General features: G+C 40.1%; 1 protein-coding gene across 2 annotated transcripts in view; it reads right to left on the bottom strand.

The window, feature by feature from the left end:
* Positions 1 to 16315, bottom strand: part of LOC149195524 (phospholipase D gamma 1-like) — a 284497-nt gene that overhangs the window by 79944 nt on the left and 188238 nt on the right. For both annotated transcript variants that reach the window (XM_089405350.1, XM_089405351.1), the window contains one exon: positions 489 to 637. In XM_089405350.1, the coding sequence (XP_089261476.1) occupies positions 489 to 637 (149 nt within the window). The remainder of the gene's footprint in view (positions 1 to 488; positions 638 to 16315) is intronic.

Here is a 16315-nt window from a genome sequence, read left to right as displayed (position 1 = left end):
CTGGTCACTTTTATTTGAAGTTAAATCTTTAGTTCCTTAGAGATACCCCCCTGGAGCTAGCAAGAACTAGGTTAAAGAGAAAGAAGCTTAGCCGTGCTGACAAAGGGTTAGATTTCTGCTTATCCCATCAGAATTTTCCTCTCTGATCTTATGAGAGATCACAAGTTTGATTTCAAGAGCTAACAGTTCCTCCATGGGTCATACCTTTGAAACAAAAGGTGTCTAAGGGAATAAGAAACCAAGACTTTCTTTAGCTCTAAACTAACAAAAAAGCAGAGAAACAAATGGCAGAGAAAAATAAAGAAACTGTTATGTTTGATTTATAAGATCAACCTCTTAACAAAACATTCCAGCATTAATAAATTTATTATTGCAACCCATCAATACCCAACTATATATCATACATCTCAACTTCTAAGATTTTTCTTGGATGACTTGGCACAAAGTTATGACATCAGAGTTAATTAAGTTAGCTTCCTTAAAATTACCTGCCAGTAAAGAATCCGCTGCATCGGAATACTTGTTGGAACCCCTTCTGGATACATTGGGATCAAAACATAGACTGCAAATCTCTCATGTGCTTTGATCTTTTTCGCTATCTTGAGAGCAAGTTCCATGGGAATCATATTGTTGGCACCTTGTATACAGAATATAATTTCTCAGTTCTAAACTTTAGGTGACCAAGGAAGATAGCATAAGATATAAAAGAATACATTCCGGCAAGATTAAAATTTCAATAATTGAGCATTAATTGGCATAATTACTATAATGTGCATTGAAAGCTTTTAGACAAGAACAAAGAAACAAGTGTTCAAATTCAGAAATCCATCCTTGAACACCCATAACTCGTGAGAACTTGTAATCTGTTTAGTTTTATATCATATGACTGTTCCAGATTTTTACTCTTCATCCAAGTTACCAACATTTGGATGGATATGCAAGATTTTTGAAAAGCCAAGTTACGGATATGGAAGATACTTATTATAATTTGTAAAATATATATATATATATATAGATATATATATATATATATATATATATATCAGTAAATTAAATTTCAACTACTAGATTTTATGAATATATAAAAAAAAATTAGGTGTTAATTATACCTTAATATATAAGCTATAAATTATAATATAAACTCAATGGCCGAGCTCAAGTGGTCAACTGATTTGAGCTTCATCCAAGAGATCTCGAGGCTGCCTTTGGGTTGGCTGCCTTTATTTCATGCCTCAACTCAATGTCATGCTAAACTTGAGCTTCTCACCATTAATATAATACTCTATTCTCAAAAATTTCGAACCCAAGGATTAGCTCAACTGATTGTCAGCAATGTTCTTGGGCATTTGGCTAATTTGATGCCACCATATGTCTGATTTGAATCTCCCTAGGTAAAATATGTGGAAGCATCCCTCGCATTTACGACAATATTAATAAAAAAAAGATATAAAATGTAATAAATAATTCTTATATAAGTATCTAAGATGTAGAAAGATAGATAGATGTGTTGAAAAGGGTTGTTATTGATGTCAAAGGCTTTCGAGCATGCCCCATTTGGATACCTTATCTTTGAAGGCATTTTTACTCCAATTTCCTAGCTCAAGTGGGAGCATAGGATATATGGTTGGAAAGCTTATTCCGAGACCTTTCCAATGATATATGGCATGCCTTCTAAGTCCTCACAATTGAGGATAAATAATTTTTTGAATATCAATTATACATTTTGCTAGTCAGCGCAACCAGTGGACAAGTTGGCCCTGTTGATGTTTTTGCAGCATCAAGCAGACGTTCTCCCACTGGTTCATGTTGATTTGACTAGTGGGGAATGATACATTTACCCATTGCGCCATCCTGATTTAGCTAGGGGTAAATGGCCCAAGGGCAGACATCTCCCATGGGGCCATGTTGATTTGGATAGGGGTGAATGGCCGACGATGCTCACATTGTGCTTTGTGATGGAGTGATGTACTTTTTATAGAGCACATTTGCATTGTTTATTAATTGGGATTTTTACCCAACAGTGAGGTAAACAATTCTATTCTCATGTTGGGTTGTGATGTAGGCTCCAATAGTGAAGGGGTTTCTTGTGATGAGAAACCACCTTGATGGGTCTCCACTCAACATTAGAGCTCTCTATAAGTAGACGACATGTTAGAGGAAAATTATTATAATAGAAGGCTTGTTGATTCTTTTCTAGTGGGGGAGAAATTCGTCCAAGGAGAAATCTGTGGTTGGAGATCATCTTTGTCATTTCTCTCTTGTTCTAACCGAATGTGTGAAAGCAAACCAAGTTTGACCAGCCTTGGACAGTTGCACGAGTGGAGGATTGACCGAGTTTGACTAAGGGTTGACCGAGTTATTTGACCAAACTTTGTCTGAGTTGTTTGACTACACGTATGAGTTGACCGCAGGCCACACGTGCGGATTTAACCATAAGACTATTGACCGCAAAACATAGGTTTGACCATAGTGCCGAGAGTTTATTGTAGAACCGAATTTGATCACAGGGCAATTTGACCGGGCCAAGTTGACCAACATTCCCTGGTATTTTTACTTGGATATTTGGGAAAGGTTTCTAGACAAAATTTATGGTTTGTAAACCTTTTTGAAAAGTTAATTTCTCCCAATGTGGAAAAAGTCGAAATTGGAAATGAATCAACAAGGGTCCGAAAATTGGAAAAGTCGTAAAAGTCAGGAGAAAATTGAAAAAATCAACTAAAACTTGGCAAAATTTAAAAAGTACACATTTTTTTTTTTACTTTTTTAGCATCTAAAGTATTCACATCATTAGATAAATGCATTGCCTCATAAATATGAAAATAGAGTTAATATATAAGCTGTATAGGAACTTAAGAAGTCTAGTGCTACATCACATATCAATAGTGAATCAAGTCCTAAATTTTGAGCCTTGGCTCAGTCTCAAGAGTCAAAATATCAATAAAAACTATAATAAATGTAGATCATCATCATGAGTCATCTACATGTCATAAGCTAATCAATCATTGAGTTCCTTTGCCCCTTTTACGGGACTAGGAAATGGATTTTCCTCTAGAGGAAGAAGGCCCTGCCCCTAGGGCTAGAAATGGACTCTACTATCCTCTAAAAGCAAAAATAGGAGGTCGCCTCTATCCTCTGTTATTGCCCATGCATAATGGTGTCACCCCCTCCTGCTCCTACTCTGCCTCTTGTTCTTGCTCGTCCTCTTCCTCCTCATCATCTACCTCTCTCTCCCCTACACCAGCTACCTCCTCTAGTGCCTCTGGATCCACCTCTAACCAATCAGGGATTGAGTCCATGATAGGCCTCTCAATCTCATCCCTCCATGCAACAATGGTGTCAATATGGTCCAATGAGATGGCTTCTACGACAGGGGTTTTCTGAAGTTGCCTTACCCATAATCAGAGATTGAAGTAGATGTAGACCATGTCATTGAGGCACTAGAACTCCAACTTTTATTAGGTCACAAATTGTCAATTAGTGTTTATAAAATTTAAACATTAAAACTAATAAATTATAATTTATAATGAATTCAAAAATTCAATTCAAAATTTGTTTACCTGTTGTGCTTTTTGGTGTGTTTTTTGTCAAATACACATTAGAACACTCGCTTTCGGAGGAACCACATGTTTGGCCTGTTGATTATTCAAGTGCAATAGATCAATGTTGCACGAAGCGGGGACGTTTTTTGGAAGTGGGGACGCGGAAGCATCATTTTCCAAAAATCTAGGAAGCGAAGCGTCCGCGGAAGCGTCTGCTATATATATATATATATATATATATATATTTGCATTTATACTCAAAACAAACATCCCAAATACCAAATTAATTGTAGAAGACATGAAAACATGCATATTTTTGCATAAATCAAGATAGATATGGCATCCATGATTCCATTGTAGTTACTAGTATGTACAACAACCATCTATATTCTAGCTATTACAAACATACATCAAATTTTTAAGCATATTATAAAACATAAAACATTTAAGCATATTATAAAACATAAAACATTTAAGCATATTATAAAACATAAAACATAGAGCATATTATGATTTATCTAGCAAGTGAGCAACTGTCAACATTTGTCATGTCCAAAATTCAAATAATAATGTTTACAAAATATGTCACTTGGTCACCGCCAAGACAAAAAAGGTTCAAAATTCAAATTCACAAGCCTACAAGTCTAATGAGTAATCTATGACAAAAGTAGTAGATTGTGAATATATCTACTAATCTCTCCTCCTTCCACCACGAAGAGAACGTGGCGGCGGGCCTCCACGTGGTGGCAATGAAGAAGATGGTGCCTGTGGAAGTTGTGGCAGTGGCACTGAAACTGATGAAGAAGAACCCCCTACTGTTGGTGTTGAACCATGGAACCTAGGAACCAAGGGACTAGATGGGGGTGGGGGTGGCATATCAACACGATCATCATCATCCTGGAATTGCTCAAAAAATTCATGCAAAAAAAAACACTAGTTAACAAAAAAATTAAAAACATGAATTAGAGAAATGCTTTATAAGGAAAAATTGGAAAATTCATACCACAATGGACATACCTGGATAAGAGCATCCTCTAATTGCTCTAATCGCAACACTCCATCCTCCAAATTGGGCTCCTCTGGATTCTTGTCCCAAATCAACAGGTCTTTATTAGACTTTGCATCTTCACAGTAATGGGACAACAATCGCAAGTTGTAATGAACATAAACCAGGCTCTCTGCCCGATCTAAACTCAACCTATTCCTTTTAACACTGTGGATGAAAGAATAAGAGCTCCAACACCTCTCTGCAGAAGAAGTGTTTACCACCTGTGATAGCACCCGCAATGCCAAAGTTTGTAGAAGTGGAGTACCCCCTCCATGCATGTTCCACCACTCAAGAGAAGAAAAAGTCTCTCAATCTTTAATTGCATGCATGCTCCCAAATGGACCAATGTTAAGCGTATAGTTGCTCACCTGTCTCCGTACCAATGCAGCCTCCTCCTCATCAGGGATTAATTTACTCAATGCAGCCATATATTTTCTGTGAACCTCTTTATCTTGGTGTGGTTTTCTCCTACTTCCCCCCCCAAGTGCTGGTGTTGAAAGCCATGATGGATTATAGTATTTAGGTGTCAAAACATATGCTAATGCATGCAATGGAACATTTAGCATTTCCCATCGGTTTTCCACCTCTGCACGAATATAATTGTACAAGGTGGTATCTCTAGGCTCAACAATGTCTTTAATCTGCCCCAACATGCTATCCATTTGCTCATACACCTCCCCAATTACTGGTCAATCTGAATCTGCAAACTTGATCATGTAATAAATTGGTTTGGTGAATTGCAAAACATATTTAACCTGTGCCCAAAAGTAACTGTCAAGAACAGTGTCCTTGACTGCATTAGCACCATCTATGTCAGTGTTAATTTCATCCCATGATTCAGCACACACTAGATTAGTTAAAGCTTGTCTCACCTTCACTAGCCGCCTAAAGGTGAGGTAATAACTAGCAAATCTTGTCTTTGCAAGTTTAAGCAACTGCAACTTGGAGTAAGTGCCATAGAAGTAGTTTACCCTTGTATGCCCTGTGATGAATTTAATGAGTTGCTTCCCTCTCCTGTAAAGCTCAGTAATCCACCCACATTCTTTGTGCTTCACAATATCATGCATCAAAAGGTTCAATGTGTGAACTAGGCACCCAGACCAAAAGATGTGTGGATAAGTACGCTCAATAATTTTTCCTGCTGCCTTACAATTTGCTGCATTATCTGTGATCACTTGAACCACATTATTCAGACCAACATCTTTGATTGATTTCAATAGGAGATCTGCAATGTTTTGTGCAGATGCACTGATGGAGGAGGAGTCATGACATGTAATAAATACTGCACCACTAGAAGAAACACCAAGAACATTTATCAAATGTTGGTTTCTAATATTTGTCCACCCATCTGATACAATGGATACCCCAAAATCTACCCACTCATTTGTAAAACGTGTCAAAGCTCTTTGAACCTTAGCTTTTTCTCTTTCTAATAACACTATTCTAGCTTTCTCATAGTTGGGGGCCTTGTATCCTTTTCGGGCTTCATTAATGGCCTTTACCATTTCATGCCAATAGGGAGAGCGAAGTACATTTAATGGTACACCACAAGCACAAAGAAAATAGACTATCTTTCCATCCACATCATCCCTCCCAGCAACATTAAGGAAATCCCCTATTGTTCTTCTACCTCCAGAGCTTGCAGAAGTACCATGAGGAGATGAGCAGCTACCAAATTTAGAGGTTGCACTTGATTCAGAATGAGTTTTTTGTTTCTTGTTTTTTTGTTGTGCAGCCTCCTCTATTTGGATGTATTTTCTTCTTTCTTCAGTTGAAATGTTTGGGCAAATTTGTACCCCCACAAGACCCTTTTTTCCATCACTGTCCAACACCCCACAAAGATGCCTCCTCACACGGGTATATGAACCACAATATGGTTTTCCTCCATGACAACCATGAGGGCACACAAATTTGTAAGTTCCACCACCCTTTCCCCCATCAAGTTTGGTCACATAGTTCCACAAGGGTGTTAATGCAGCTTTCCCATCTAGTGTTTCAGTTTCCCCTTCAGGTTCATCCCCTTCCTCTTCAAACCCTTCCTCCTCATCATACATTGGATTTGGGTCACTCATATTGGGACCACTGTCCTCTTGTGTTTCTTCCCTTCTATTCCTATTCCCCCTTGCCATCATTAAAACCAAGAGTGGAATGATACATAGAAGCCAAAAGAACACCATCTTGGAATATGGATATAGGTGGTGGACAACCTGCAAGTAAAGGAGCAAGTAGAAACAATGGGAAAGAGTAGGAGAGGGAGGAGAAAAATACAAAAAAAATGTCAAAAAAATAAGGGAGTTTGGGGTTTGAACTTACCTCTTTAGCTCTTGTAGATGAAGTCCTCCAAGCTCCTCCTCCTTCACTCCTCCAAGCTCTCCTCTCTTCTCCTCTCCTTTCCTCTCTTCTCTTCTCCTCTCCTCTCTTCTCTTCTCCAACTCTCATAAACTCAAAGTGAGCAAATGAGGAATGAATGGGGGCTTTATTCCCTTCATTCCTCACCTTAACCTCACCCTAACCCACCCCCTTTATGCCAAGTCAACAAAAATTTAAAAAAATAAAAATAAAAATAAAAATAAAAACTGAATTTCACCATGCGTGCGGCCTTTTCCGGAAGCGTGCGCTTCTCCCTCCGAAGCGCCACGCTTCGTACGCCTGAAGCGTCGTATGAAGCGCACTTCTGAGCCATGCTTCAGAAAATTCCAGGAAGCGGCAAAAAAATTCAGAAGCGCGCTTCCGCCGAAGCTTCCTAGATGCTTCCGCATGGGACGTGCTTCCGGGCTTGGAACCGGGGGGGGGCTTCGTGCAACATTGCAATAGATACAAGCACAAATTTCTGAAATACTAACAATTACTTCTAATGATGTAGATATTCTTTTAGCACTTCCAATTTATCATTAAGCAATTACACTTCAGAAATTCAACCATAAATGCATAAGGATAGTAGAGATCACAATGCACAAAGAGAACACAAGATTTACCTTGGGAAAACCCAAACAACCTTTTTCTTAGAGAGATTCTTCAGTTCAACAAGAGATACACCTAATTTTGCTAGTCAATATGTTGGTCAACCTAATCTACAATGCTTATGGTCAAACCTGGTCAACTAGTCCTCTTGTCAAGTCAATGTTCTTCCCAACAACTTTGGCCCTCTCTAATCTTCCTAGACTGAAATTCAGCCTCCCAAAATATGCCTAGAAACTCAGCTGTACTGCCCAAAAATTCGGCCCTACTACCTAGAATATGCCCAGTAAATCACGCATGAGAAGGAGAGAGAGAGAGAGAGAAATATGCTAGAGATGAATTCATCCGTCTTGTCCTTCTTCATCCTTCTTCTTCACTTGGATGCCCAGAATATATCTTCTTGTGTGTGAGGTCGAATGGTGCCTTGTGGAGGAGGTTGGATGCTCTTTACATAGTGTTATGCCTATTCGAATGGGTGTCTCTTCATTGGAGCCGACATGACTTGGAGGGTCGACATGACAAGTTTGGAGCTAAAAATTCAAAATTTTCTCTTTTTGATACGGACATGAAGAACATGTCTTATATTAATTATTTCAAGGGCTAATCAATAAAGATGACATGAAGAACATGTCTTATATTTTCATTATACATTTCAAGGGCTAAAATATAAATTATGAAGACTAACCATAGCTATAAAATTCAACATGGTTGAGCACTCGAATGGCAAGCTTTTGGAGATGGGGTACTCTGCCACCATAACTTGTCCACCAAGCATCTACAAGTTAAAAGAAATAAGAGAAACATAAGAAAAAACATTGAAATTTTAAACATGAAGCAAATTATGAAGAGACTATGAATTATGAAATTTGAAACAAACTAAAGCTTACTTAGCATTTTGGTCTTCCTATCCTTAATAGCCATGCTAAACCAAATGTGCCACCTCCCATCACATATATCTCCATTTATTTAGAAATACCTTCATGTTCTTTCTCAAATGGCACCATCCTCTCAACACAAGTGAGGAAACCATCCATCACCTTGACATCAAATTTGAAATCACAGGAGTATGAAAATGTGAGGTTGAGGTAGATCCCTACAACATGAATGGGGCGATGGAGGGTATTGTTCCATTGCTCCTTAATCACTCTCCACAACAACTATTGGTTCTCAAACCCCTCATCCCCCTTATTTTCATAATAGGCATTGTACCACTCAAACTAGCAAGGGTCCTAAGAGGGGATCCTTGAAGGGTTACTACTAGGCTAAGGGCAACAATGGAGCAATAGCCCACTATCACCTCGGCGAAGGCTCCCTACTCGTTACAGACTTTTACCAATGGGAGGAGACACATTATGATAAGGATCACGAAATGGATGGACCAATGATAGGGCGAGGTGTGATCCTGGAAGCCTATTCACAAGAGAGGCTCAAATATGTGGCCTGCTTGTCTTGGAAGACAAGATGGGAGGCTCTCTAGGAAGGGCTTGGGGAAGGATTCTAGGGTTAGGTTTTGAGTATGTGTCTTATGAAGGAGATCCCTAAGCCCTAAAATTCTTATGGAAACTTGGGTTCCATGTGATCTTTGAAGAATTAACCTTGATAGTACATGGGACCACACGGGACCAAGTGGACCCGAGGTTCAGTCAAGGGGATAGGATTTAGCAACCAATGATATGCTTGACCTAATTAGGGAGGGGAAAAGGATCCTAGAGAGGTTTCTAGCCTAAGAGAAACCAAGGGCAAGAATTGGTCTTCGCGCTAGGGCTTGCGATATCTCAAGACCCCACCGTCAGAATCTCATGAAATTTGGTGGGATTCTTGAGGACTCACCAGCGCAGTTGTGGACCAAAAATCGAAGTATTTGGATGGACAGATCGTGAGATAATTTATGCCCTAGCTCACCCAGAAGACTAGACCTAGAGAAGAGGAAAGTGGAGAAGGAAAATAGGTTTAAGGTGATCACCTTTGGGTGGAACAGTGCCTAATACTTTGGGGATATTGGAGTCAGGTAGAATTATGACTATGGACCTTTGAATTTTCTAGGTCGAGGCCTCAAAGACAACTTCGCTTGGCACTAGGGCAGCAGCAAAAGCAGCTTCAAAGACTTTATACTTCGTTTTGCAAGATAAATGGCTTGTCAAGATGAATTTCAATAATGAAACATCCCTAGGAACATTCATTCATTATACATGGCCCATACATGAAGCATTCACTATCCAGAAACAAAATTTCCACAACTTCGCATAAGAGATGCAACAAATAAGCCCTAGTATAGTGAAATCTCAGCAACAATGTATGTGACAAAATTAGAAAGAAAGAATAGCATTAAAATGTACTTACATGTATAAGAATATATCCAACCATCCAAAAACTTGCCATCAAGAAGCTCCAAGACATGAAAATTATCCAAACATCAAAATTCATTCCATGCTCCAAAAATTCATCCTCCAAGAAGGATAATGAAAATCTCTAAAGAGATACTAGTTCCAAATCCAAGTGATGATGCTAAAATGAATGCTCATCACTTCTATTTGCACGCTCCCAATGAGTTCAATTTATCTACTTGCAAATAAAACCTAGTGTAGCGAAATCCGAGCAACAATGTATGTGACAAAATTAGAAAGAAAGAATAGCATTAAAATGTACTTACATTTATAAGAACATATCCAACCATCCAAAAACTTGCCATCAAGAAGCTCCAAGACATAAGAAAATTATCCAAACATCAAAATTCATTCCATGCTCCAAAAATTCGTCCTCCAAGAAGGATAACGAAAATCTCTAAAGAGATACTAGTTCCAAATCCAAGTGATGATGCTAAAATGAATGCTCATCACTTCTATTTATACACTCCCAATGAGTTTGATTTAGCTACCTGGGCCTACATTAGCCCCTAAAATAAAAATAATGTGAAAAATAACTGACTTTTGGTGACAAACCCACCAAACTAGCTCATAAACAAAAGAATAAGCCTCTCAAGAGGTTGAATGATCAATAATACATGTCGTTGGGCCTTCTAAGAAGCCCGATGAAGTCCATAAGTGCCACAATGATGACTAGGACTCCCAAAATAGTGGACAAAGGGTTTGGCCCCTTGTTCTCCAAATAATAAACCTGTGGTGCTCCCAATGGGTGTGAGGGTACATAAGTGACCTCATGGGTCTACAAGTAGGTTGAAGATGCCTGTAGACTATTAGAATAATACTATTTAGTGTTTAATGCTCATTCTTATTAGCTGTTGCTATTTTTATCTTTTTAGCAGTTTCTTAGATGAAACTGGTTGTTTCTATTTCCTAATAGAAACTTGATGTTTCTATTACTGTAAATATCTCTGTATTATTATTGAGCTTCATTTTGCTCATCAATTCAATTCATTCATTGGAAATCCATATGCGTGTTTCGCACTGTTTTATGGTATCAAAGCTTAGGTTATTTTTCTAAATAAATTTTTCATAGGTTGAAAAATTTAGCGCTTTATTTCGAAACTGCTCTTCTGTGGAGGATTTCTTTTCTTCAGTTTTCATTGTGGTTGAATCGAACAATTCAGTGTGCGTGGAAAGTAGACAATGTTTACAGCATTTAGGTGACCTCCTGCTTCTGGAATTTCACGACAGCCAAAAAGGCACGCAGTGGACAGCTTGCTTTGAAACGCTCAGCCATACCAGAGGACAGCGTGCCCTCAGATGGCAAATTCCAAGTCAGCTTTGATGTCAAGAAATTTCTTGACGCGTGGACAGATACTGCATTATTTCACGTGCTGTATATATTTTTTTTTGCGCACTTTCCTGTCTGCTCCGAATAGATTCGAGCAATCCGAACTCTTCACCTGCGCCGTGCGATGTGTAACCCGAGCAAGTAAAGGCACGCAGACCAAACCTTCATATTTTTTCCAGATACTCGATTTTAGAGGATGCAGGCCGAGATCCGCAGATCTGATTCTGCCAGCGAGTTCGAGTTTTTTTTGAACTTGTGAACTCGGAACTGCGTGGACCGGAAGCCTGTGAAAACTCTTGCTTGCTGCTTGTTCTCGCCATCATCTGACGCTTCCAAAATCGATCATTCTTTTCCAAGTTTCTCTCAGACGGTAACTACCCGCCTCTCTGTTATCTACGATTAATGCCAGGGATGCAGAATTCTTTTCCGCGTAACAGAATTTGTTTTTTATCGTGGATTAAAAGGTTACTATGCACGCTATTCTTCGGTTCGTTTTTTTCGTATTGAAAATTAAAATTTTCTTCTTGGCCACGTTCACTGCTTATTACAACCGAACCGAAGTTTCTAGCAATAAGTTTTCATCCACAGGTGGGTCTGAGTTCTCGTAAAAAGGGCCACGCAGACTCATTTCCAGATTTTTTTTAGTGTGACTCATTTCCAAATTTGTATGGAGGGTTGTGTTATTTTTTTAGAACTGTGATATTTTTTCAGAAGGTCGTGCATATGGACAACTACCAGGAAACAAGATATCAGTTCTTGTGACCATTGTTTCCCAATTAACCAGAATTGGTGGTGCAATCTCAGATATTCCAATTCAGTAATTATCGTGCTTCTCAGTATTCAATCCTGCATTTAACAAATTTTTACACCAGCGCCTGTCAATGTTTTTTTTTTTGTTGTTCAAGATCAGTCGACATCTGCATTAAAATCCGTGCCAGATTTCTTTGGTATTTTTTGTGTCTTGGGAAACGTGCAGATGGCTTCGCTAACCAATCTGATGTTGGAAGGCAGTCAGCGCTTTAATGGCACAAATTATAACATCTGGAAACAGAGAATGTTGACCATTTTTGAGTATAGGCGTCTTGACCAGCTTGTTTTGGCCAAAGAGCTCCGTCCTGGTACAGCTGGTACCGATCAAGATAAGTTTGATGATCGAAATCGAGAGGCTGTTATGCTTCTCAAACTTTCTGTCACTGATGATCAGTTACCACAGATTCCTTCAGGCAAAACAGCTGCTGAAATTTGGCAACATCTTAAGGAATTGCACGAGACATCCGACAAGAGCAGAGCTTTCTTTCTCAAGAATCAGCTGTTCTCCATCATGATGGACGAACATATGTCTTTACAGGAACATCTTAACAGGATTAAAGACATTCGAGATCAGCTCGAAGCCATTGGTCGGACCATGGAGGAAGAAGATATGGTAGTCATCACTCTAAAAAGTCTACCGAAATCTTATGAACACTTCATAGAAACACTCAACATTACCACCACAAATGTTGATCTGAAGTTTCTAGAGTTATGCACCAAACTCCTGCAGCAGGATCATTGGAAACAGCAGTTTGGTAGTAGTGCTTCATCAGTGTCCTCGGAAAATGCTTTTACTGCCAAATATCAGTCCTCTCAGTCCTTTCAGCAAAAAGGTTCGTCTCAGCTTTTTGATCCGGCTAGGAAGAAAAGTGTGCAGTGTAATTACTGTCACAAGTTCGACCACATAAAGAAAGATTGCCGACAGAGGATTGCTTCTGAACAGAAGAAACAGGGAGGGCCCCATCAGACAGCGAATGTTGCAGAACATTCCGAGCAGTCAGAATCTGCCTTTTACGCCTTTATGGCTAAAAGGTCTTCAGATCATGTCCTGTCTTCTGCCTGGTACATTGACTCTGGTGCATCACGCCATTTCTCTCACAGGCGTGACTGGTTTATTGACTTCTCACCTTTCAGTGATTCCGTGGTATTTGGCGGAGGTGAAAAGTACACAGTGGTTGGCAGAGGTACAGTTCAGATCCAGTCTGGTGGGCGCACACTCATCTTCTTGAATGTGTACTATGTTCCTGGTATGGAAATTAATCTGTTGTCTGTCAGCCAGATTATGAGGAACTCTCCTCAGCTTGATGTAATGTTCAGTGCGCACAAGTGCTCCATTATCGACAGGGAGACTAGTCTTACAGTTGCTGTTGGCCTAGAGGATCATGGTCTATACAGGCTTCTTGAGACTGGTGATTCCCCAGAAGTGGCTCTAGCAGCGCGTGTTTCCCCATCAACGCTCTGTGGCATCAGCGATATGGGCATCTAAACATGCAGTATCTCTCTCAACTCTCTCGGGAGGGACTTGTGTCAGGGTTACCTGATATTCAGACTCAGCAGTTGGGCGTATGCGACGCTTGTCAAGCTAGCAAGCAACATCGGTCTTCATTCAAGGATGGAGAATCTTGGCGCGCATCTAAGGTACTCTAGTTAATTCATGTTGATATTTGTGGTCCTATGAATACATCTTCTATTACTGCTTGCAAATATTTTTTGCTTATTGTAGATGATTTCAGTAGAAAGATGTGGGTGTATTTTCTAAAATATAAATCTGATGCATTTAGTACCTTTCAGAAGTTTAAAGCCTTAGTTGAAAAAGAGTCTGGCTGTAATATCATGACTCTTAGGACAGATAACGGGGGGGAATTTTGTTCTTCTGCTTTTTCCAACTTTTGTGATGCTTATGGCATCAAATGCCAGTTAACTACACCCTACACTCCTCAGCAGAACAGTGTTGTCGAATGCTGCAACCGCACAGTTGTTGAAATTTCTCGCTCCATGTTACAACATAGGAGTGTTCCGAAAAAATTCTGGGCTGAAGCAGTGTTTACTGTTGTCTATCTTCTTAACCAATCACCCACTCAGGCTATTAAGGGGAAGACTCCCGAAGAGGTTTGGTTTGGCTGTAAGCCTAAGATCAGTCACCTCAAAGTATTTGGCTCAGTTGCATATGTTTGGATTCCAGCTGCTAAGCGCTCTAAGTTGGATTCCAAAAGCCAGAAACTCATGATGACAGGGTACAATGATCATCACAAGGCCTATAGGCTGATAGATATAGCCACTGGTCGTCTTAGCTTCAGTCGAGATGTAGTATTTGATGAAGACAGAGGATTCTTTCAGTCTTCTCCTTCGGAGCAGTGTTCTGAGGATCAGCCTCACAGTGTTCTTCTTCCGGTAGGTCCACCTAATGGGAGGGATGATGCAGCATCAGTGTTTGATAATACACTACCTGAGCTTCCTCCAGAAAATAACCCTCCTCTTGCTGCTCCTATTATTCTTGAGCCTTCTCCACCTCCTCCTGATATTGGTTCCTCTACTGTTCGGCCTAAATGGTGGGCTAAAACCATTGGTGATCTCCGGGATGATGAGCTCCTTGAAGGTAGAACTTCTAGACATAAGAGCAAACAACAATCTACAGTAAATTTTGCTCTTATGGCTAACCTACACAGTATTTTTGAGCCTCAAACCTATTTAGAGGCTAAAGGTACATCTGAGTGGGAACAGGCTATGGAAGCTGAATTCCAGAGTCTTCAGAAGAATCACACGTGGACCCTTTTTGATCTTCCTGCAGGAAAAAAGCCCATCAGCTGCAAATGGGTGTATAAAGTGAAATACAAAGCTGATAGAACCCTAGATAAGTATAAAGCTTGTCTTGTGGCTCGAGGGTTCTCACAGAAGGAAGGCATCGACTATGAGGAGACTTTTGCTCCTACAGCCAAGATGAGTACCATACGGCTTGTCCTTGCCCTCGCAGCTCAGTTCAGTTGGAAAGTTCATCAGATGGATGTAAAGAGTGCTTTCCTAAATGGTGACTTACAGGAAGAAGTCTACATGACGCAGCCTCCAGGATTCAAGATTGCCGGTCAAGAACAGAAAGTGTGTAGATTAGCTAAAGCACTCTATGGATTGAAACAAGCTCCTCGGGCTTGGTACATGAAAATTGATCAGTACCTGACAGATCATGGCTTTTAGCGGAGCCCATCTGATGCAAACCTGTATATCAAGCATACTAGTGATGATATTTTGTTTGTGGTTGTCTATGTGGATGACCTTATCATTACTGGCAGCTCTGCACACTTGATCCATGGGATCAAACAAGACTTATGCAGCACCTTTGATATGACAGACTTGGGACTTCTTCATTACTGTCTGGGGGTTGAAGTCTGGCAGACTGAGAACAACATCTTTCTCTCTCAATCCAAGTATGCCAAAAATCTTGTGGACAGGTTCAGAATGCAGGATTGCAAACCGGCCACGACTCCTATGGAACCAGGGCTCAAACTTTCAACTCAGTCATCCTCCCCCCTTGTGGATGAAACTTTATTCAGGCAATTAGTGGGCAGCCTCATCTACCTTACTGCCACTAGACCTGACATCAGTTTTGCAGTGAGCTACATTTCCCGCTTCATGTTAGCTCTTAAGGCTGATCATTAGATAGCAGCAAAGCGTGTGCTACGATATGTGCGTGGCACTCCTGATTATGGACTCCTCTACACTCGAAGTTCCGATCCTATACTTAGTGGTTACACAGATTCTGACTGGGCCGGTTCGGTTGATGATCGTAAATCTACAGCGGGGTATGTGTTAAGTCTAGGATCCGGTGCTGTCACCTGGACTAGTAAGAAGCAGCAGGCAGTGGCTCTCTCCTCAATAGAAGCAGAGTATCGGGGAGTAGTTAAGGCATCTTGTGACGCAGTTTGGCTTCGACGTATGCTTGCGGATATGCATGTTTCCCAGACAGGTCCTACTCCCTTGTTTTGTGATAATCAGGGAGTGCTCAAACTTGCCAAGAATCCAGTCTTTCATGAACGAACAAAGCATGTGGAAACCCATTGCCACTACATTCGCCAGCTTGTTGAAGACGGATCCGTTCAGTTGCGATATGTTCCCACAACGGAGCAGCCCGCAGACATCTTCACCAAGCCTCTTGGTCCTAATAAGTTTGTAAAATTCAGAGGGTCTATTGGTGTTGTAAATAGATTGAGCATTAAGGGAGGGTATTAGAATAATACTATTTAGTGTTTAATGC

This window comes from Pinus tabuliformis, chromosome 2_2 (genome assembly GCF_031772625.1).
Source record: "Pinus tabuliformis cultivar Carrire ecotype Pingquan chromosome 2_2, CPIR1, whole genome shotgun sequence".
Classification (NCBI taxonomy): Eukaryota; Viridiplantae; Streptophyta; class Pinopsida; order Pinales; family Pinaceae; genus Pinus; species Pinus tabuliformis.
Note: the sequence above shows the minus strand (reverse complement) of the source record. Positions and strands in the feature narration are given on the sequence as shown.